At 40.8% G+C, this 24,282-nt stretch overlaps 1 protein-coding gene across 6 annotated transcripts in view; it reads right to left on the bottom strand.

Moving 5' to 3' along the window:
• LOC117734127 (TOX high mobility group box family member 2-like) overlaps positions 1 to 24,282 on the bottom strand; it is a 72,348-nt gene that overhangs the window by 18,952 nt on the left and 29,114 nt on the right. For all 6 annotated transcript variants that reach the window (XM_034538238.1, XM_034538242.1, XM_034538239.1 and 3 more), the window contains 2 exons: positions 16,863 to 16,922; positions 3,674 to 3,928 (listed from right to left, as the gene is read on the bottom strand). In XM_034538238.1, the coding sequence (XP_034394129.1) occupies positions 3,674 to 3,928; positions 16,863 to 16,922 (315 nt within the window). The remainder of the gene's footprint in view (positions 1 to 3,673; positions 3,929 to 16,862; positions 16,923 to 24,282) is intronic.

Consider the following 24,282-nt stretch of genomic DNA (forward strand, 5'->3'; position numbering starts at 1 on the left):
TGCTAATGAATATCAAAACTATAGCTTGTCACAACTTTAAAAATTGACCGTCGATGGCCTGTCACACATCTTGCCAAACATATTAATAGAGCACCACATGTTTAACAAAACTGAAGAAACTTCCCACCAGGAGTGATCTGACTGAATGTGTGACATAAACTTGTAAAACTAGCAGCTGCTTTTTGACAGCAGGGGCTTTCCTCCTCCGTTACCAGCCTCATTAGGCTGGTAATGAGACAGGGGCTGGTGCTCTGTTTCAATATTTAAACGTGCTGGCGCCCCTCAAGGCTCCATGTTGGGGGCGTCCTCCACGACCCCTCATTACCATCCGCTGGTGAGTGTCCCTCCTCCTTTATATTTTTCAAACGCGCTAGATCTTTCTTGCGTCCCCCCCGGCTGTAGTCTCAGCCAGACCTGAACGATCAGGGGGCTTGTTGAACATGGGACCCCTGGGTGCCACCTCCTCCCCTGAGTGCCGTGGTGGCAGGAACGCTGACAGCTAAGGGTGAGACGGGGAATCTCCCTCTGCAATGAGCACTCACATGAAGATGCGTTACATTTCGCAGTATCCAGTCATCCAAGACTTGACCCTTTCTTCCTTGAGTTGACAGAGTAGGTCAGCGTTGCTGGGAGGAGTTAAGTTGTAAAAGCATTTCTGATTGTCAGCTCTATCTTTCAGAATGCCAATATGCTTGTTGGAGTCCTTGTAAATTGTGCAATTTCAAGTCTGAGAAATGGTTCAAAACTGGCAGTTAAGACTATTATGAACAACATGCGACTGCAGCAGAAAGGATCAAACCCTACACCTGAACAAAGTGCCAGTTCTGCCAGTTGAAAATAAAAATAGAAAAACCAAACCTCAATGTACATCAAATGTTCAAGCTTTGATATTTGCCTAATACTCAAAGCAAGCTTTTGACACCTGTTTTTTCCCCATCTGCTAGGCTTTTGATTCACCAGCTAATATTTCTTCTGTCTGTGGAGTCATAATTAGATGGAAAAGAGGCTGTCAGACATAATAAATTTAGCTGAAAAAAACCAGGGCTCTTGTAGAGACATATGATGTTCTGCTTGCCAGAAATCATTAGATTATTATATTGTCAGCCATAAATGAGCAGAAATTACAGACTTAAAAACTACCGTGACGAACGGATGCAAAATTGTGTGCGTACAGTATGCAGAATGAAGATGATGGTCAATCCACTGCGCTCACTGCTGGAATGATTTAACTGTGTTTGCTGTAGGATCGATGTGCGCTGAAAAAGAGAATCCCAAAGCAGGGAGAAGTTTACAGAGCGTTAGCCTCGGGCTAAATGTTGTACAAAAACCAGCAAAAACATCCCTTGAGATGAAGCGTATCTGTTGCTCCAGCTGAGCTTGTACTTGTAGGAGGTTTATATGTGCTCTGAAGGATAGCTTTTATTGAAGAGGAGTGTATCCTTAAGGTAACGCTGTTGACTTTTCATTTGCTTCTTCAGCAATGGTGAAAGAAGGCAGTTGAACGATTAGTGTTTTGGTTTTCCTGCCATCTCCTCCATGTTTGTTGGTTTACCAAAAGGAGTGTGTTAATACAATACAGCAAAGGTAAAGGCTTGTCTCTTTATTTCCGACCCGGGTTTCTTGAGAGAGAATATTTCCATTTAACCATATTACTCTTTAAGCATTCGGGAGGAATAAATTAAATTGTCTTATTATGCCTTTATCAGTATGAAATTAAGGTTGATTGACTTTGTTGGGGCAACATCAAATGAAACATCCCTAATGGAACCAAAATGAAAATAACGTCATCTTCAATTGCTTTAAAATATTTCTCAATATACAGCCTACATTTCTATTCCGCAGCCTCAGAAATAAGCTCCTCTTGTCCCAGGAGATAATAAATGAATTGAACCCCCCCTCACAGACCCACACCCACACACACACGCGCACACACGCGCACACACACACACACACACACACACACACACGCACACACACACACATTCACACACACACACACACACACACACACACACACTCCAACCCCCACAAACCCCCTCCTTCTTCCTTATCGGTCATCTATTTTTCCAGAGTAAGCTATTACTTGATGGGGTTGCTAGGCAACAAGAAATATTAATAGCAGCTATTATTAGCCAGGCTCTGCTAGAGTAGTACTAAAATGTGGAAGTGGGAAACATGAATGTGTTACATAAATCTCTGGACCTTTCACAGTGTGTGCAAGTCTCTGTTTGTGCCGTGATTTATTGCAATGACGGTTCATTTATGAGAAAAGGGGGTGTGAAATAAGAAAATGGAACATTACCCTGAAGGGCTATTTGAAAATAAATAATTGCAAAGGTGAAACAAAAGCTGTTTAAGAAGCAGGCCCTCCCTCTCCGTTTCCTTTGAGAATGCTACTGGCTTAAAAGAGCTACTTTGTTACATATACTGGTGCGTGGACACATTACTATAAACTTTATACAGAAATACTGCATACATGCATCCAGTTTGTATGTTATTATCCTCCAAAATCAACTCATCCAAATTATTGTATTGTATTTTCAAAACCATCCATCGACACGAAAAAGCAGATTGACTGAATATGTTCCAGTCAACAAGATATTTCACCGACACCAAGTATATTCAGCACAGTAGCCAATGGATTGTGACCTAATCCTGAAGACTGGCTTTAACGGAGGCCTTAGCTACCACACATGGCAAAAAAATGAAGTTTGCAATTTATGCAGTTTGATTCTGAAAATCACATAAGACCTGATTAACGGAGGATAAATGCCACGGATGCTCACATTAAAGCATAAATATTCATGATGGAGGGCAGAGAGAAAAAAAGTCATATTTATGTCAGATGAAAGTATATAACGTTGAATAATTCACCACACAGGCCATCTATAATTCATCTGGTTCGATCCTATGATTAAAGCATTTGAATGTGTTCGCCAGGGGTGTTTACATGTTCAGTCTGAAGCATGTTTAACACAAGAAAAACTCCCTTTACTGGAGGGGAGAGTGGGGGTCCTCAGCATCCTTTTGAAAAGAGAAATCAGCTGACAAGGGATATCCCCCTCTCCTCCTCAAGATGTTCTGTTCAAAACATTGCACCCCCTCCATCCCTCCGCGTTCCTCTTTTGCTTTGCAGATCATAACGAATGAAAATGTGCAACGCCGAGTTTCTTGTTCCCTTTCTTGGCTCACTTTGAGGCGATGACATCTTTGAGTTGTGCAGCTGAATTGATATTAAACGAGCTGTGTTGCAAATGTCTCATATTTATAAATGTTGCATGTATTATACACTCTGGTCTCAGCTTCCCTGTTCTCTAACCGGGCTAATTATCGCTTTAATAGAAGAGTGTTTTACTATTAAAAATAAATAGTCAGAGATTATTGAGAGCGGCAGACAAGAAAAAGTGTTACATTTACTGTTTCATTGCTGCATTGTTGATTTTATGTGTTTATTTCTGGAATAGAGTTTCTATAACTTTTGGAAACATTTTAAGAAAACTGATTTTTCCATAACAAACCTGTGAAACATTCAGAGAAAATGTTCACTGCGCTGACTTGCTGGCTGACTTCCAGCCCTCTGACCACAGAGACTAATAACCCACCACAGCCCTTGACATGCACCATCACAAAGGGCCGCAGCTAAAAGGGGGCAGACAGAAAGAGGTGTACTCACCGAGTGCATGGGCCCAGAGAGGAGGTGGGTGTCCTGACCTAGCATGTTGGACATCATGAGGGCGGGCAGCTCGGGGTAGGAGTAGGTGTTGAGCAGGCCGTTGTGAGGCAGGGAGTGGAACGGGTAACCTGATTCGTGCTCCATAAGGTGCAGCAGAGAAGGGTCGGCGTGGTTGGGGGGTGTGATGGGGGGGATCTCGTAGTCTTCATCCCCTGCTCCTCCGCCACTGCTGCTTCTTCCCTGACTGGAGTAGCTCTGGAAATGCAGAGAAAGGATTCTTTTAGAAGAGAATAAAACTGCAATCACAGCAGCCTTTTAGTCATATGCGTACTTTTGCTTCATTCCCAGGGTTACAAGAGGCTAATTTGTTACCAACACATATTAATAAAACAAAAGGAAAATGCCAGTGCAGGTCCCAGATAGACTTCAATACGTATGGGCAAATTAGAGTCTAAAACCTACCGGCACGCAGAAGAAAATCGCAACATGACAACATAAGAATGTCCTGTGCCTCAAAACAGTGCAACATTTAGTTACAGCATGAATAAAATAGGGGGCTGGTTTTATCACTTGAATCTTAAAGAAAACGTGCCCACCAGACCAGCGTACTGCTTCACTGCATTTCAATGGCAAACTGAAGTTCAAAAGCGTTGCAGGAGAGGAACTAAATATGTTCCAGAGTAATTAAAAAGCTTCATAATTGGCTTTTACAATGCACCTGTTGCACTTTGTTGTTCACATTCGTGTTCGCAGCAGACACCGAACTGCAGCAGTCACTTCTGACTGTTTTGTTGAAAATAAAAATAATTAGAAATGCAAATTGTTATGCTTACAAAAGTGTAAAGAATTAATTCAACACAAACATACACAGCAAATTAATTAGAGTTAGACAACAACAGCTGCTGTACAGAATAATTTGCTTTAGAAATCTTGACAGCTTTAAAGCGACAAATTGTCAGCCTGCACGCTTTTAAAATACAGTTAATCAAATTCATTATGTGGAAAAATCCCATTGACACTCAGTGGCTATTTTATAATCCCATTATTATGTTGCCAATCATATTTTTTTGAAACAAAGAAGTGGACTGAACAAACCTTGCATTTATCATTATGAAATATGTCCAGTAAGTCCAAATGACCCCCTGCAGGTAAAACAGCCAAGATTTTATGGCACTAATAAGGTGATACATGAGCGAAGCCTGTGCTTGTCTTTTCCAGGGCCTATCTTGACATAATATTACGCTGAGAAATATGGTTTTGTGCTCTCAAAAAGCATACTGAGGATATTCACAAGGGAATGAAAAGCAATTTTGTCAGAGGCAATCTGATGCCAACTCCCCTTTATAATGACTGAAGAAAATTAATCATCACAAATAATATTCCAGTGTCAGCCATTCAAGAGCTTTTTAATAGAATTTTTATTATTCATGTCTCGTGGTACACATCAACTAGTCCGTTCTGCAACATTTCAGAAATCAATTCAATATCATCTTCGTGTAGGCTGTCATCTCGCCTGCCAGTGCAGCAATTCATCTTGCAAACAAATACTTTTAGCAAACAAATGGAAGAAACGTCTAGGAACAGCTACAATGTCCCCACTAGCAGAACTGCTGCTTGAAGATAGGATAAAAGTCTCATAATGTGCACTATCATTAGGGAGAAAATACTAATAATAAGAGGGAGTAGTATACTATCAGGGGGTGATGTGCTGTTTTCTCTTCCCATAACACTCACTCTTGGTGCTTGTTCAGAACTATTATCACTGACAATTCCTTTTCCCACGATAAAGGTTTTGCAAATGTGTCTTTGTCGTTTCAATACATTCAATAAACAAATTCAAACAAATCTCCCTGGTTTGTGGATCTGGAGCAATTCAGCTGGTTCTAGTTTCTCAAAATTAGTATTTTGCTGGTTCTCTTATTCGTCTATAATAAATTGAATATTTATTATTTTTAAACAAAACACATATTTGAAGACGTCACCATGGATTAATCAATTCATTGAGGAAATAATTAGAGGATAATGACATATTTGTCCTCAGGACCACTAGTCTTTGGTTGTCTCATTGACATAAGTACTGCTTCTCGATAAAGCTTGGGAACTCAACTGGGGGTTCAACTCTTTGTAGTCGCTATGAAGACGAAATGAAAGAGAAGGAGAGCATTAACTCGTTGACGTACCAAGATTTAAATGCTGTCAGAGGTTATTTTTACGACCGTGCCTTTCATCGCTTTGGTGAATTCTTATTTTCTTTACAGCTTCTTATGATGCCCTTGGAGATACGACACGGGACAAGGACATCACAAGTTTAATATTTTCAAAAATAGATAAATAATTCATAAATGTACTGTCTTTCAGGACATGGAGGAGAGAGGATAAAAGAGAGAGGGGTCAGAAAGAGATGCCAAATTTTGATTCAGTCTTCTCTCCCTAACCTTCGCCCTCTCCCTTCTAGAGGTGAAATTTAAGCAAATCTGTCATTTTCTTAGACAAGGGCGTTCCTTTGGACCTCTGAAGAATCTACAAATCTACAATCAATTAATTCCTTATTTTCTGTAACTTCTACACAACAGCACCAAGCTTCTTTTGTACATCAGTTGTGAAAAGACATCAAGACACCATATTGCTTTAACTTAGTTTATAGATGTGAGATGTTGCTCTTTGGCACATTGACAATCATACATAAAGCAGACCCTGGTTCCCTGGGAAAAAAGGACGGAGATAATTGAGTGTTGAGTTTTATGGAAGATCCAGACTAACAAAAAGTATACAACGTCTGACGTTCTACACTTAAATCACATAAAACACAAACTGGTTTTAAGAAAAATCTGAGGAAAAAATGTTTTCCACTTTGCTTGGAGCCTACAATTACGTACATTCACAGAGTCAAATGCTTCTTCAATACATTGTGCTGTATTGAAGAAGACTTGCGACTAGCAACTGCAACCATAAACTCATGCTGACAATGTTTACTGACTTAATACATCAAGTGAGAAGTAGAGTTATTTTCTCATGGACTTCCGTACAATCTGACATCTTTTCTTTGCAACCAGAGGAGTTGACCCGTGACTGCATTCGATAGAATGCACTTTCGCATTGGCTTCACTTTACAGGAATGGAGGTCGTGGCCCAACTTGGACATCTGTTTACTTTAAAGAACAATAGCAGCTGAAAATCTCGCTCTTGCTGAACTTTAATGGTTTAACTTATCACACTTCTACATCGCCGTGATGTAGAAGTGTACTCCATGGTGTGTCAGTGCACAGTGACAACACTGTTGTGGTATGGTGTGAGGAGCAACAGAGCACACTTCTGACCTCACGTTTCAAACGAAGAGGTCAGTAAAACGCTGCTTTTCAGCCTGATGTTGGTGTCTTGGAGACAGCATACTCATTTATACCATAAGAACGTTTAGTTGATTCAGTTTATAATATACACCGTATATTTGTTTTTTTGTATAATTGTTAAAGGACAAAAGGTAAGGTATCACTCACAGATACCAGTCTTCACACATGGATTGCAACCCTGAATATTTCCCGGTAAAGCTGGAAGAACGCAAATGTCCAAATCATTCGGACTGGACAATAAATTTATTTTACCCGTCCACCTGCATGCTCTACCCAAGCAGCAACTTTTCGCCAAACGTATTTCCAGAATATTTAATCTTTCGCTTGGTTTGTGGACACAGAACAAACACGTTAACGTCCTCATGGCATTCTAAATTCACAAAAGATTGGGGCACATGAATTGTTCGGAAGATAAAGCTACAGTAAAAGCTTTGAGGCTGAAACAGTCTCTTTAACATAACAGCTCCAACTTTTCAAGTTATCTTAAGTAATTAAGGCATCTTAAGTGTCAACAAATCAATCAGCTCAGCTAAAAGTTTTCTTCACACAAATGCGTGGGAAGACGAGATGGAGTAATGGCCGATAAGGTGTTCAGTTGAAGGGAGCAGAATGAATATGTTGCACCGTACACCAGAGAGCCTGTCATGGCTGATGGGGGGCAAACTGGCCAAAGAACTGTCTGTCTTTGATAGACTTTAAATGTCTCAGTCGCTGAAGCTGTAATAACAAAGTGTTTCCTGTAATACGAAACACAGAAATGCTTGAAAAAGAACTAATCAGAAAAAAAACCAAAGTGTGTGTCATAAAACTGTTAACTTTGAATGAGTATACAGTGTCCTATGGAAAGTCATCCAGCCATATGCTACTTTGTGAGAAAAACTGACAGCAGCATGATTTTGGTGACAAACAACAGCTGGCCATGCATACATAAAGGTTTTCACGTCCACTCGGTGTATTTCAGATAGACGGATGGCAACAGTAAATCTTTAAAACATCTTATGGCGAATTTCGAAATCCACCTTCAAAGATCAACCTTGGCGAGCCGAGAAAGGGTAGAAATCAAACTCATCATCAGCAGGTGTTGAACATTGCTGAGGTTTGCGGCACAAGTTACCATTACAGCGACGGTCTGCAGGGTCCACAAAGGCTATCTGACCTGGCTTTGACACGACAAGGAACTCCATTTGGGTGATGTATCAAGGGAAGCAGACAGAGTAGTACAATAGAAGGAGAATGGAATAGCAGACCCACCGGGCTGACTGACAGCAAGACAGAACTGGGATAAGTGAAGTGTGCAGGGGGGGGGGGGGTTACCACGACTGATAGTAGCTCAGGGTCATTCGCAGCGTCCGTTACCAAAGGTGGGCTGTGGTGTGCTTCAACCAATAGCAAAGGAGTGAGCTAACCTCTGCCATGCTCCCCCATGCACTGGTAATTCTCTCAAATGTCACATCAAAATGGATCTCATTTAGGTGGGTAAAAAGGACCTGACTCTCCATTGCAGATGTGGGTGGACCTGTGCTGGATTATACTTGAACTCTAAAACACTGCTGCAAAGGAAGTGTTTTGACAAGGTGTGGAAAAAGGGCCAAGTGCTGCACATTTAAGTATGTTACATTTTTTAAAGAAATAATAATAAAAAATCAGTTATAAATCAAAGATGAAGGGAAAAAATATCTCTGATCTTTTTCACCGGAACTGAGAGAAATAGACAATTCTTCAATGTTTGAACCAAAGGCTGCATTTTTTTTCTGGAATGGGGAGCAATACTGTGGTCTCACACATTTCCTATTCTTATTCATTAGAGAGAATCATATAAATAAATAAAATATGTTGTCTCGTAGTCACTCATCCCCCCCAAGGGAACATGGAAGCCCCAGTAATCACATATGGCACAATAGCTCGTCCATAATCCCCTTTATTTTTATTTTCATGATGTCACTCTCTTTAAGCCCCTTGCTTTATGAGTCGCAAACGGAGTGGAGAGGGGAGGAGAGGAGCAGAGAGGAGAGGAAAAAGCAAGGGAGGGGTGAAAACAAATGATGTGGATCCCTCATTGTTCTTTCTCTATGCCCTCATTCCAGTCAGGGTAATAAGAGAACATTGTGATTTACTGTCAGTGAAGCGCAAGAGTGCATCAGAGAGAATCCACTGCGGCAGGGGCCATTAAAATAGATTTAACTTCCCACAGTATTAGGCCAGATGTCTACACTTCTATTATATTTCAATCAGCCATGACCTTGGTCTCCATATGATGAGAAAGATCACTCGGATAGAGGGAAAGAGAGAGTGAAAATAAACGGAGAAACCCAATAGAAATATCAAACTACTTAGTCCCACTAAATCCATCTGCTCCACTGTGCAGCAAATACAGAGAGAGGCTGGGACATAAATAGAGCCAAGGTTTCAAGTTCTCTTAAAAGAGTGTATGAATCATTGAGTGCACTCTCACTGCTGATAAGTTGCCGTTTTTTTGTGGGGGGAGTGCTGCTTTTCTGAGGGGTATGCATTTGAGGAGGGACCGAGGGAGTAAGCCAAAAAGAGTGGGACAGTGGGTTGTTTAGATGTTCTTCAAAACCTCATATTCCTCGAGCGAAGGGGAAATGTTGACATCTCACATTGCCATGGATCCCTCATGTTGAACATTCCCCTCTAATATGTTGTCAACCTGTTGTTAAACTCTAAAGTCTCTCAATCTCAATAAAATCATTATGTGTTCATTTTTTAAATAAAATCCTTTACTCTGCGGCAGTGCAAGGATGTTCATCCATTCCAGCTCCATGAAAGCAGAGCAGCGGTCATAGTATGTTCTAGTTCAGAGGCTGATGGTAATTGGACTTATTGGCTGACATGGACTGACCTACATAAAGAACCACCGATCCTTGGTTACAAATGTAACTTACAATCCCTCCTAGCAGCTTGTGTGTTGTGGTGATGTTCTCTGATGTTCCTCCAGCATTGTTTTCAGATATTTATGCCCCAGTGCTGGTTTAGAGTTAAAAACTGTTTTCAGCCTGAATCCATGCTGAAATTGTACGCTCTCTTGAAATCTAAATAGACACTGTACAATATGTATCTCTTCTTCATTCTTGCGACCTTGCCAGCGGCTCCGTACGGCCTCAAAGAGGGAGTGAGATGTGTGTTGGCGTTTTCAGACCCTCAATTTTAATTTTTCATTCTTTGTCCCCCTAACTTTTATTTATTTTGTGCACAAAAAGGATGCACGGGAACAGGTATAGAAAGAGAAACACTTTCAGTGAAGTTGGGGGGTTGTAAAGTGTTGCAGTGGTGGGGAGGGGGGGGGGGGTGCACTATGACTCACTGTTAAGTAACGGTGTCTTTCACATCAGCATCGCCCACATTGGGTGTGCAGAGCCAGGGTGTACTGAGGTACAGAGAGAGAGAGAGAGAGAGAGAGAGAGAGAGAGAGAGAGACCCTCAATTGATGGGGGTGGTGTGGGTGACACACCTCCCCCAGTTGGTTCTACAAGCCAAACAACAGCAGAATTATACATCTTTCTTTTATTTGATTGATATTTAAATAGTCAGACATTTTGGGAATACAATATAAAAGATTTATACCACCTTTATATCTGAAACGCAAAATATTAATGTTAATCAGAGTGGTATTAATCTTCTCATCTAACTCTTGGAGAGAAAGTGAAGAAGTGAATTTCCTTGAATGCCAAACTATGCCTTCAACTTATTAATAAATTTAGCAACAAATTATCTTTTTGCAGAGAGGTCACATGGTCTTCTCTCTAATAAAAATGAACATTCCCACTTCAACCACTTCTCATACTGTGTGTTTTTAAGTACTTCCAACTAAACTGTTACATCCATTGATCAACAGCACAGATCCTCAATGTGAATGTGCTTGCAGCATGACAGCAAAAGCTGCAATGCATAATATGTACATATCATCTGTCACTACCAATACAAATCATACACGCTGTATATACACTGTATAGACATCTAAATACACACATGTACTGTACATAATCATCCAGTCCATGTATATTTAGTATTTATTTATTTGCATTTGTATTGTTTGTTTACAACTCTCAGAACACTTGTATATATATATGTTACATTTGTATTATTGTTCATTGGGGCTTTTCATATGTATTTATATACTATTATATTTACATATTTTCATATACTTGAGTACTGCCTATTATCTACCTATTTTTGTCCAGCTTTGTTGTCCTTGTTCATAGCTGTTATGCCTATTTCTCTCAGTCAACACTGAGAGCAATGCAAAAAACAACAACAAATATTTCTGAATAGACAGCATATTATATAAGGGAAGAAAACTGAAACTGCTGAAGTAGAATACAAATGAACTCAAAGCTGTATGACTTAAAAGTTGTGAGCTGAACTTATCTTGAGGAAGTCTAGTTACTTTATGTTTTTATGTTATTACATTTAATGATTACCATTACTTTGTGGTGTGTATATTTGGGCATTCATTTTTAGGTGATGGCAGTCAGCTGGGTAAGCGTGGGTGAAAACCCAGAGAATGAAAGCGAAAGACAGATAATGAGAGAGAGTAAGGGCGTGCCAGAGTTAAGAAATACACAAAAATAGACGAGAGAGAGAGAGGAGGAGAGCCTGTATCCAACTAGTGAGGTTTCTATTCTAATCTCGACCATCAGCTACTGTTCTCTTGCAGCCGGCCAAATCGATAGAGACGCACGGCTCAGCAAGACAGCTGGAACAGAAAACACACGGGCACAAACAGGCTGAAACCTGCGGCTGCTCTGAAGACCAGGGGCCCCTGAGTTTCCTCTGATGCACAGGAACACAATGCAACAAGTACAACACAAGAGTGGAAGAGACACACACACTTACTATCCCTGTTCCTGCCAGTGGCCTGTTTTCTCTTTCAAAATTCCCTATTTCTCTAAATCTACCCTCTTTTGTCTCTAATTTCCCTGAATCTAACATACATAAATACACATGAATGTGCTTCCACATAGACTGATTATAGAGTGAGAAGCCAGCCAAAACACCGAAATAGACATGGAGCTACAAGTCTACCCAATCAATCTAAAATGAGGAAAGCTAATTGTTCTTTATACAAAATTAAAATATGTGTGGGCGTGGTTGAAGGCAGACATTTTGGTTTGGCTGAGATCATTCTCATGCAGCTATTTTAGTAGCTTCATGAGATATATGCTGCTGCAAAAATACATACTACAGTTAGCAATATTTGGCATGCATGCTGATAATCCAGCCTTATTATTCCAACTGAAACCATGTTCAAGTTTGTTTGGGTGGGATTATTTTGCCCTCAGTAGCGACTGGTTTGTAGGAATTACAACGACCCATAATGACTCCATTCGTAATAGAAAGCTCTGATTGGCTCGGTTGTTTTAATAACCGGTGAATCAGAAGTCAATGAGCGCTTGCCAGACCTACATGTATTTGAATCTGAGATGAAGTCTGTTTTATATATCTGTCTATGTGAGTGATTCATACTCTGTTTGGCTCCCAAGAACATTCTCAGTCAATCAGGATAATGGAGATATTTAATAAACTTTAATTCAACCAACTACCCCCGTAGCTTTGTGTGTGGGAAGATATACAACGCTGGCTGATCAACCAAATAACACGCCCACACTTTTGCATATAGACTTAAACCTCAACAGATGAACCAAATGGAAAACATCAATATCAAAACGTCGGGGGGAGCTCCATATGTTCAGCATATCTTGTACAGAAACCGTAGAGTATTCAAAGCCTTGAAAACATCTTGTTTGAATGGACAGATTGTGTCCAAGCATACAGTAAACGGCCCCTTAAAGCTGTTTCTGATTAGCGGTTTTCTCTTTTTAAAAGCCTAGCGATGTTATGTGTAATGCAATCTCCTGGCTGTGTCAAACTGCTACCTCAGTGTGTACGCTGTGGAAGACCCCAGACATGCAAACAAAGGAGTCTCTGTTCTGGCTTCATGCACCTTATTCACAGGCACACATCATGTAAAGGCTCGGGTGGGTATCTCGACGCAGTGTTAAAACAGTGTTGCATTAAGAAATACGGGCTCCTTCTTTCACAGTATGTTTGACCATTGTGAAGATACTGAACGTGAGTAAAAGTCTTGCTCCAGTGCTGTTTACACACAGTAAACAGAGGAGAAATAGTTGCTACTACCCTCCATCTTAGAATGTTCAAAGCTTTTAGAAGCATAGCTAATCTTAAATTCTTTTTTTTTAAACGCATACAAATAATAATATAGATATGCACCAGTCGGCATGTATTCAGCATATTCATTAGACAGTCATCACAATTTCAAAGGGATGCATAAAATGATTCCATATTTGCAACTTGTAATTTGTATGATTTAACTTCAAAATCAAGCTGTATGTAACAAACTACAGCTCAGCTATTGCACACAATTAGGCATCAGTTAAGAAATGATTGACTCACATGTACAGCGAGGAGTCAGAGTGATGAACTTTGTATGACGCATAAATAAAATGCAGACATTTTGATGTGGTGGCTTTGAAGATATTTACAAGTTAACCTCTTCAGACCCTTTGGCAGGTTAACCATTGCAAATACGTGGCTCGTACCCAAGCACTGCTGAAATCCACAGAAATGATTAATTCTGGTCCAGATCCCAACACCAGAGGACATGCTAAATTACAAGGAAATATGCACAAACTTAAGTATTAAGACAACTAGAATGTAAAGATGTGGCAAGCTCGAACAATAAAGGGGGTTAAGGGTGTCTATGTGGTCAAACCTATGGAAGGTCTGTGTCTAGATATCAAGATCAATTGGTATTTTCCATCAGGGCTGAAACTATGCAACCGTAAACATAAAAGGGAAGGCGCCCGTTCTACCTTTTCCAAACTTCAAATTAAATCTGCTGTATTAAAAAAAACAGTCAGATGCCAAACAGCGAACTCTGTGTTTGGAGGGCTATTCAGAACTGGTGTGTAAGCCTCTATTTGACGGCGCTGACAGAGCATCAACTGCAACTGGCATGTTTTGAAAAGCCCAAATTGCCTTATCCGCTAGGAAGGTATTTGTTGACACAACACTGCAAACCTGGAATGGGTGTCAATGATTGACACATGACCGCTGCTGCAGAGGAACTACAAAGCTGGACATTTATCCCAATTAGCTCACACCCATGTATGCACGCAAAGTGACATAATTAGGGCAGACAAGGAAACATGGCGAACAACGATGGACCGCATAGTCTGTGATGTGTGCTATAAACAGACAATAAGCTGCTAAAGCTCCCACTCGACCCCTCATTATAGTCTGTCAATCCCAACATCAAAGGAAAGACAACCTTATGGCTATAGGATGACGGTGTGTGTGTGTGTGTTTGTGTGTGTGTGTGTGTGTTTAAGACAGAGTTTATAAGAGTATGTGTGTGCATATACGCTCTCATAAACCCAGTATGAGAGCGTATATGTGTGTGGTGTGCACATGCAGATGTTCTTGTTCATCAATCTTTATGGAAAAGTGTTTCTGGAGAAAGAAGTGACGACATGAGGTTGATCTGTTTGGACGATTAATTGGCATCTTACATCTTACAAACTATAACTGTCGGCAGAACTTGGCTCCGAAAGCGGCCAACACTTCGCCGCCACCAGTCACGCAGAGTCGTCCATCACAGTTTTGCACGGAGGCTCCATAAAAAACATGAGGTCCACTTCTGCTGAAAATATCTGAGGTGTGGTTGCACATTAAACCTCAGCAATTCTCCACTCCATGAAACCACCTTCAACACATTATTCTGGTGATAGACAAGCTGGACTAAACCTCTGTCGTCCTAGAAACAGCAGATTTTTTCTGATTCAATCGGCTCTCTGGTTTTTCCTGCTCCAAACTATTGTTATTGTATTGGCCTGTATCCACTTTCCACCTCTACGCTTGACAAATAAAACCAAAACTATATGCACGTCCAGACACCGCTCAGATGAGAGGGTAATGTTTAATTTATTATTTGTAAATTGGGTGAAATTACTCTCTAAGGATTGCGTATGTGTACGTTTAATGCTGCGTTCTCACCAAAAGTGAAGCAAATTTCCACGTTGCGTTTTGGGTGAACTAAACTTTTAGTTTAGCAACTTAGCAACTTTTAGTCTAGCAACTTTTTCCCTTGCCCAAAGCCTCTGAGGTGAGGCTTTGGGCAAGGGAATTAACTATGTCAATGTGAATCCTATGAAGAAGTATGAACATACTGTATGTGTGTGTGCTCAGTGTGTACAGTATGTGAGTGAAACAAACTGAAATTGAGGCTGTCTTCGTGGGCATGTGCTTATGACTTATGAATAACATTGTGTCAGACAACGTGACATTTCCTATTTAAAGTATATGTGTTTTTTAAGTGTGAGAGTGTGTTTGTGTGTGTGCCCCGGCGCCCTCAGCCTTCCGGCCTCGTCCCGTGACTCTCTGACAGTATTTGGCAAGGCGCTAATTGATGAGGAGCCTCCACCTCGTCTTGTTTTGTCAGAACATGAAGGCCTCGTTGCTGGATCAACACATTCTGCCATATGTCCGGCCATGTGTTCCCATTTTCCAGCTGGGAGCAGTCAGTGCCGCGCTTGTCTAATTCGCTGACTGTGTGACTGGGACACAATTCTGACACCAATACGTCAAATAACACAACTTGGTCAGTGATCCGGCAAGTGTCGGTGAAGCAAAGTGTTTTTCAAAATAAATTTCGGACTGGGACCAGTCCTTCAATGAGCTGGGAATGGTGCCATATTAGAGCTGGTGACAGTTAGTGACTGTCACTGTGATGGTGTAATCCCTCTGATGGTATAGATATATGTTATGTTTAAGTGCTTTGGCTAACATGCTCTATCAAACAGCACATGTTTTGTGGACTTAAAGGGATACTTTAGCTTAAGAGGAATTAAGTGTTTTTCCTACTTAGCACAGGAGAGTCAAAGTCAAGTACGCCTTTTTTAGAGCGATGTTCCGATTTCAAAGCTTAATAATGTTGTTATAAAAAGCTTTGGAGGAGCTTGAGAGAATGAATGGTCTGACAAATTGTGTCTTTTCATATACATTCCAGACACCTCGTAAAACGTTCAACCAAGAGACCAGACTACATTTGATGTCACTGAGTTCATCTGGACATAAAGAGTTTGGCAGCCGAGATTCCTCTTGGTCACAAAACTCGATTAGATGCTGTGTGGCAAAAAGCAACAGTTTAAAAAAACAGATTCAGACAGACTGACATAAAGGACCAGTGTGTAGGATTTAGGGGGGTTTATTGTATTGTTACAATTGAGGTCATGAACCAAAGTATTGGACAAAACTAAATTGTGACCTGGTGGTGGCACTAGTAACCACAAATATCAACTTGCTGGTATTTTATAAACTTGCATATATATATATATATATATATATATATATATATTCAAATGGTAATGCATTTTGTAGATACTAATTTGTTATCATCATCCTCTAGAAATATGTAACACTTGGCGAATAAGGATTCAAAATCAAGATACGTCTTCATATTTACATTGTGTTCAGTTTACCAGAGGTCAATGTGAATATGTAATTGGACATGTCATACACAGAACAGTTAATACTGACTGTGTGAGTGTGTTTTCCACTCGCACTAACCAGTAACAAATATAGCTATTTTCTAGTTTCACAACTAACCCTGTATTCAGTTATTGAGCTCCTAAACTGGCACACATTTATTATTTTCCAACACTTACCAAAACATATAATTCTATAAACTCTTGTCGTTAAATGCCGACAGCTGCAGAAGGAAAGCTAATAACACGTCAGCTTCTGCAGATATTTATTTATACAAGTCTGTGGGGTTCATAGAAAAACATACTGGGGATTCTTACCTGGTTTGGTGACCGAAACTCTTGGTTATTGTCATTCAAGTACATGTTGTCACCATCAAACTGTGGGAGGAAACAGAAAGGAGAAATGAACATGGGGGAGAGGGGGTTTGAGAATTGGGGGCTGCGGAGGTGGTGCGAAGAGGAAAAGCTCTTTACGGGTGGCCTGAAGTGTGAGACTAATGACTTTGTCACTTTGGTTAAACCTCGTGGTGGCATGTCAGCGTGGGTAATTACTGCTCGTCAGCGGGCCGGTAATTAGGCTACATGAGCATAGTGATGGGAGATGGGAGCTTTTCCCTGTGGGCTCCGCTGTGTGTCTGAGAGAGAATAAGTGTGAATGAAACTGAGTGCATACAGTAGGAAATGGTGTGTGTGTCTTTAAAGCTGTGAACCCAGAATGTGTGTGTGTGTGTGTGTGTGTGTGTGTGTGTGTCTGTCGCACAGTGGGAACATGCTGTGTCTTCAAATCGAGCTAACAAGGCATTGAAAGATCACTTGCTGCAGGTGCCAAAACACAGTTTGACACGACAAATGACCCTTGACCCTGCGAAACAACACCAGGTCACCAGATGACCCCCCAACATGCAACATATTACTCCAGTAAGGCCTGAAGAATTCTCTGGTGAAATCAGCTTTGAGCAAGCTATAAATGAAGGGAAAAAACAACATATTCTGTTTTTAGCTACAGAGAAAATGACATTCTGCCACACAAATGGCTCAGCAACTGAACTTGTGCAGTGCCAAGGTGACAGAGAAACTGCTACCATGTTAAGAAGAGCTGTATTGTCAAATGTCCTTGGTTTTCAAAGACTTCAAGCTTATTCATACCACGCTAGCAGCGAACAGACCTTGACTGGCTGGATAATTACGTTCATGAACACAAACACACACACACAGAAAACCCAACGTGTCAAATAAACCCTACTTTTTGTTGGTTGGCTGAGGTCATTCTTTGAGATATCAATGCAAAGACTGCAGAGACAACATGATCAAACTAGACAGCATTCCACGTCAAATTCCTCAGATGTGAAGACACGGTGGGGGTGGGGGTGCGGTTGGGGGGCTTTTTTGTTTGGGGTGATCCACTTTGTGCCGATGAAGAAAGGGACCGAAGGCTTGAAAGATAAACACACGCTAGATATGAACACAAATGGATTATGAGATATACCTTCTCAAAATAATAAGTAAGTAGACTAATGGACGGAAATGGGCAGAATTCCTGGGGGTGATATCTAATATCTACACTGGTAGACAGGAAAAAGTCGAAGTAGCTAAACGAGCTTGAGAGTGGTGAGAAAGAGAAATTACTGTACATTATTGCAGGAGAACAGCCGGGGAAATGAGTGCCTGCCTCGGGGCAATGGTTGGTTAACGATGCATATCATGGAAGCCCTTGTGAGGATTCACTTGGTTATTCTAATGATTACATTTACATTCCAACACAAACGCAAACATGAAACTGAGGCTGAGCACTGCATTTAAACCTCATTCTCACCTCACATGACCAATCCAAAAGCCTGACACCAAAAAAATACTACATGTTTACATCAAGTGGAACTGTATGCTGCAGACTAATTGTTCAATGCCAACTGCAAAAGTCACAGATGCTTATTATGCTTAGTGAGGATGGCGGTGTCAATCAAAACTGCAGTAAAAAGTAACATTAGCTCGCTGAGAGGGCCAAAGTGATGTTGACCTTGATGACATATCTGCAATAAACTATGTGCTCCTCACATGAAAGCCTCTTGTCCTCGCCTAACTGAGCAATTTCGTTCCACTGAAATCCACTTTGATATCACTGGTGACGTGAAGCCATTTTGAGAACATCTTTAGGATATAAGATTATATCGGGTGAAGAGAGCTCAGCCACTGAATAAAGTAATTTTTAACCACAAAACACTGCCTCATCTTGTATTTTAGCTTATTTTTCCGACGCAGAATTATTCCACCCAAAGACCGATTGCTGTTTCTTTCGTCTCTACCGGAAGTAATAAAGTCAGACAATGCTTATTTTCCCAAATTACATTTGTGAAATAATATTCCCCAAAAAGGCCAAAGACAGCCTGGAAAGGTCAGCCATTTTGTGCTTCAACATGGCTGCCCATATATTGCAATGTAAAGCTATTTCCCCCTGCTCCTCTCTCAATAGATCTCCTTTGCACAGCCTCGCTCTCCCACTTAAAATGCCAATTTATCCTCGGTTCAATGCTATCAGCTCTGCCATTACTCAACATTTACTGCAGAAATCATCTTCTCTTTCTTTGCTGTTCCCTTTCTCTCTCATTTTCTCCCTCTTGCTCTTTTCTCTCCATCTTTCTCTTTCCACTCTCCTCTCTCCGTGTTACAACCTCCTTCAACTTCTCCATCTCCCTCCCTACCTCTCTTTCCCCCTCTTTTCCTCTTCTTCTTCTGTGGGCCCTGGCATCGCTTTCTCATCGGCAGTCTAATTGGGCATTCTGCCTGAGACAAGGGCCTCATTAAGCAGTAATTACACACATGTTGTTTTCGGCAAACATCTCTATTTGGATTGCTTTGCATGGTAATTGTTCATCAGGGACCACTGCTCGCGATGTTTCCCTCCGTGACACACGTGGTGCAGGGAGAGAGGAATAAAAACATGGTGGAGAAGGATAGAGTGGCAGAGAGGGGGATGTGAGAATAGAGAAAATAATAATAGGTTGTGGAAGGGAGACAAATTGAGAAATAAAGAATGCATACATGAGAGAGAGGGACAATGAGAGTCACAGAGAGACAGGGGGAAAAGGATGAAGGCAAAGCTGAGGCAGTAAATGGAGAAAGACAATGAATAAATGACAAAGAAAGAGGTAGACAGATTCAGTGTGAGAAGAAAATGAGGTGAAGCGGCAGAGAGAGAATAAAAAAGACACAGAGAAGGAGCAAATGAGGAAGAAAAGTGGGAAGACAGTGAAAGAGAGAGACAGAGAGAGAGAGAGAGAGAGAGAGAGAGAGAGATCCCCAGAACTAGGTCATGCCTTGCAATCATCGACAAAGCTGAGCATTTCAAAAATAATGAAGCCACAAGGTGGAAGTAATGCTAACTAGCATATCCAGGGAAAACATGTAATATTTACACAGTGCTAATGGTGCGATGCAATGCAGGGATCTTTTCATCTTGGAGTGCACTGGTGAGACAGTTGATGGCAGGATTGGAGGCCAAATTACTGACTGCTCTGAAGATTGTTGTTGATTGATGGACAATTCAAATAAGCTCCTCATAAAGCTTTCTAGGCAACATCTGTTTGTGAAGGGGGTTGGGTGGAGATGAACCGCTTGTGTGCCTGTGTAATGCCACAACTGGCCAGTTGAGAGAACAATGACCTCGCAATGATAAAAAGAACCTTCATTTTGAGAGGCAGGAAACCAATTATATACAAAGCAATGTAAAATATTATTTGCAATAACTTAAATAACATGACCTAATGATTTCAAATATACAAATACCACAGTAACCTGTTTTATGTATCTGATGATACACTACACTACAATTCAGGTTTATTTATCACAGGCTTGTCTCAAAGGGCTTTGTGATAGTGGAAGGTATTTAGGTACTGTGCTTAAATAAAGGTTTGAGGGACCACACAACGATTTGTGGTACTTTCTTCTTCCTTTCCCCTGTGGGTACGGCTTACTTTGCAGAGACTTAAGATTTTACATACATAAGACAAATCATCGCTTGTAAAATAGTATGTGTTGTTAAATATGTAATGACTAAAAAGTCTACTTTGGCAAGTTAATGCTGCTTATAAGTTAGTGCATCAATATTTATAATGCAATTATATAAAAAGGCTAATTATCTTACTTAAGACATTGTTACATTGTGCCTGTTCTACTGTTAATTAAATAAATGCTCTGACATCTTCCATCACTGGGCTTTCCTACCTATCATATACCATATTACAGTGCATGGTACAGGATATGACAGGAGAGGAATTTTACTTTTACACAATCAACATTCAAGTATACCATTGCAACATCTGTAAAAGTGCACCAAAAAAAACATGTACAGCATCACACTAAATAACAACCACAACAAACTTTTAGAACTTTTCCATATATATATATTAAAAGGGAATCCATAAGCAGAGTGTGTAATACTTGTGACTTTAAAAGCCTTTGCCAGTGCACCAAGTCTCTAAAAATAATTCTCTCACCGAGCGGAATTAATAAGCCCAGAACAGTACACAGCCATTCTCTGAAGAAAGGGGTGTGGTGGTGGGGGCTCATGCAATATGTATGCCTGTTTGAGCACCCTTCTTCATCATCTTCCCCCTCTTCACTTTATTTCTCTTTTTACATCTCTCTCTCCCTCGTCCTCTGTTTAATTAAGCAGTAGGTAAGACCTAACAAACCCCAACCTGAGACAATGTGCCACTGAATTTTGACGTTGCCCAACTTGTCACTGAAGGTTCAAAGCCAGAAGAGAGGATGAGACAGACACAGTTGTCTGCACACACACACACACACACACACACACACACACACACACAAACACACACACACACACACACACACACATATACACACACACACACACACACACACACACACACACACACACACACACACACACACACACACACACACATAACAACAGAGGAAGAGTGAAAGACAAAGACAGAATGGAAAGACAGAAAGAATGAGTGAACAAAAGAAAGAAAGAAAGAAAGAAAGAAAGAAAGAAAGAAGGAAATAACTAATGAAAGAAAGAACAAAAGATAGGAAGCAAGCAAGCTATGGTAGATATATGTCAGAGTTGCATAGCAAAAGGAGAGAGAAAGAAGGAGTGAGAGGGGAGACTATAGTAACAGTTATGGTGTTGCACCACGCCCCAAGCAAACAATGAACATGGGCAAACAATGAACATCGCACACACACGTACACAATCACACACACACACACAAAGCCCATAAAAAGCGCAGCCTGTGGCCATGGCGACACATGCTCTGTTGTCGTTAGATAAGGGAAACAGGGGCCTCTTCCTGGGTGTGAGAGTCTGATCCTGCACACACACACAAACACACGACACACATACACATAACCTACTTGTGCACACTCTGCAGCCGCACTGGGGTCACATCCACCAACGCCCAGCATCTTATGTACTCTCACCTTTATCTGCTGCATAGTTAATTTTCATATGCAAAACCCAGGCTATGTTTATCTGGACACACTGTACTCCGGTCAGCGGCATGATCAGATATCGATACACGGATCGATACTCCTCTTTATTCTTTGAGGGATTTTGAAGGAATTCTGTTTGGAACTGCCTAGTGCCATCCAAGAAAGTGTTCTGTTAGAGTAATTGAAAACAGAAATCAGCGTCATCTTGCATTTCTTCAATCTGAGACTATCTGCTTTATCTCCAGCTGATTCTTCTTGAGAAATATTTTGTTTTATTTTCAGTGATGGTGCGATCAGTTCACAGCTAATGAGCATCAGCGCTGTTTGTTATGATTAGGTCTTTAAAGCATTCCAGACACACACAAACACGCAGTGCCAGAAACGGCTTGGAGAAAAAGAAGAAGAAGTGTGTTCACAAAGGACATGGTACAGGTTCCAACCGCTTCCGGCTTCACCTATACCTTGTGATGTGTAAAAATAAAACAGCAGGCTGAAGCGCTCATTCATCCACTTTCTGTTGCACTGGAGCAACCACAAAACAGAAGTAACAATCAACAGCAGAGATGGAAGGAGAGATTGAGGAGAAAGGCTGGGGTTGGGCTAAATAAGGTTTTGTTTCCACTATGAACTTGGGTTCACGGTTAGTGAGTTCACATCAAGAAAAATCTAATATGATGATGCTAACTCAATGCAATCACAGGTCAACAGCTTTAAACATGTTTTTAAAGACCCTTTTCTTCTTACTTTAATTTACTTTTGAATAATTAAAATAATATGTATAAAATATATTGAACATATAATATTCATGAAGAAATCATAACAAATATGTTAGTCAAAAACAGACAAAAAACAACAATAGTGATATAATCTTCATCTTACGATGGTGTGTTAAATAGAAACTTACAATAAGTCACTTTTTTGTGTGTGGTTGTAGCAATTAGAAAGGTGCACTGAGTAGAGTGCAGAGCTCCACCAAGTGTTTCTGCAATGACGCCTTCTATACACACACTTCATTCAAACTCAGAAACAGGCGCTGATGTATGCAGACAAGTCGGTCGTACAACACACTTCATACAATCTATCTGAAACCAAAATCAAACTCACCAAGCTGTCTGCAGTGGCAACATGGTACTAAGCAGTGTGTATACTGGTCGTTCCGTTAGCTCTTAGCTACACAAACACACCATCCATACTGTCAGCTGTTAGCCATACACACTGTCCAAAACATATGTCACGTAGATGCACTCAGCTGTGTTACCACTAGCGGCCCCTAGCCATGGGCCAGTTAAGAGTAGTGAGTGAGGAGTTAGCACTCAGCAGGCGGTCACCGTAACCATGATAGGTGAACATAGCCAGACTTCCCCCTTGGTGGAGACAAAAACAGAGCTAAAAGGAGAGTGAATATTAGATTAAAATTAATAAGGTGTCCAGAAACTAAACTCTAAACTTGATGTATACATATGCAACTATTTACCAAATTAAATTAATTTCAGTGCCTGTCATTACTTTTGTCATTACTTTTGTATAAAATATATCCGGCTGCAGCTTTAAGATTTTCTTCCTATTAGACTCGTTCGATAAAACATGACTGTGCTGTCTCCCCAAGAGGTCGACGTATGTCAACATATAGCTTGATTGTGTATCATCAGTGCAATCAGTATGTGTGCACACTAACGAGAGTAAAGAGCTAAAGGAAGCAAGCTATGAAATTAAGCACCGCGATGGTATGGAGGGACACAACTTCTTTTTCCATCAAGGTGTAATGTATCTGTAACCAGTGCCACACACAAGCACACAGTGGTACCCACACGGCCTCCCTCATCCTTCACCCTTCCTGCTAACCAGATCTGGGAAATGCTTTCTTAGCCTGAAGCACAGTGGCATCACATGCAATTAGCAACTAGCCCCAGCAGGTGCAGTATGGTACCAAACTTCACATGGGTGCTGGGAGGAAGGTGCTTATCCCACCAGTCTACCTGACACTCACACTGTCTGAGGTGAGAACGAGCAGGTCTGAGTGTCTGTGTGTACAATATGTCCGTACAGTAAGAGCAGTAAGTCTCTACGTGAGTCTATGTCGTTGAGGTTTCTCTGGCAGCAGGAGCGGATGCAGAGCACAAGCCACTTTTAACGTAAACAGCTATGAGAGAAGATAAAGGGCTGAGTAAATGTCACACTACCGCAGCCTTTTGCCTCTGCTCACCTCAGCATCAGATAACTGCAGTAGGAAAGAAAAGTCTGGTTTCCTCTAACATATAATTGGTTATCTTATTGCAAT

The sequence above is a fragment of the Cyclopterus lumpus genome, chromosome 7 (genome assembly GCF_009769545.1).
Source record: "Cyclopterus lumpus isolate fCycLum1 chromosome 7, fCycLum1.pri, whole genome shotgun sequence".
Classification (NCBI taxonomy): domain Eukaryota; kingdom Metazoa; phylum Chordata; class Actinopteri; order Perciformes; family Cyclopteridae; genus Cyclopterus; species Cyclopterus lumpus.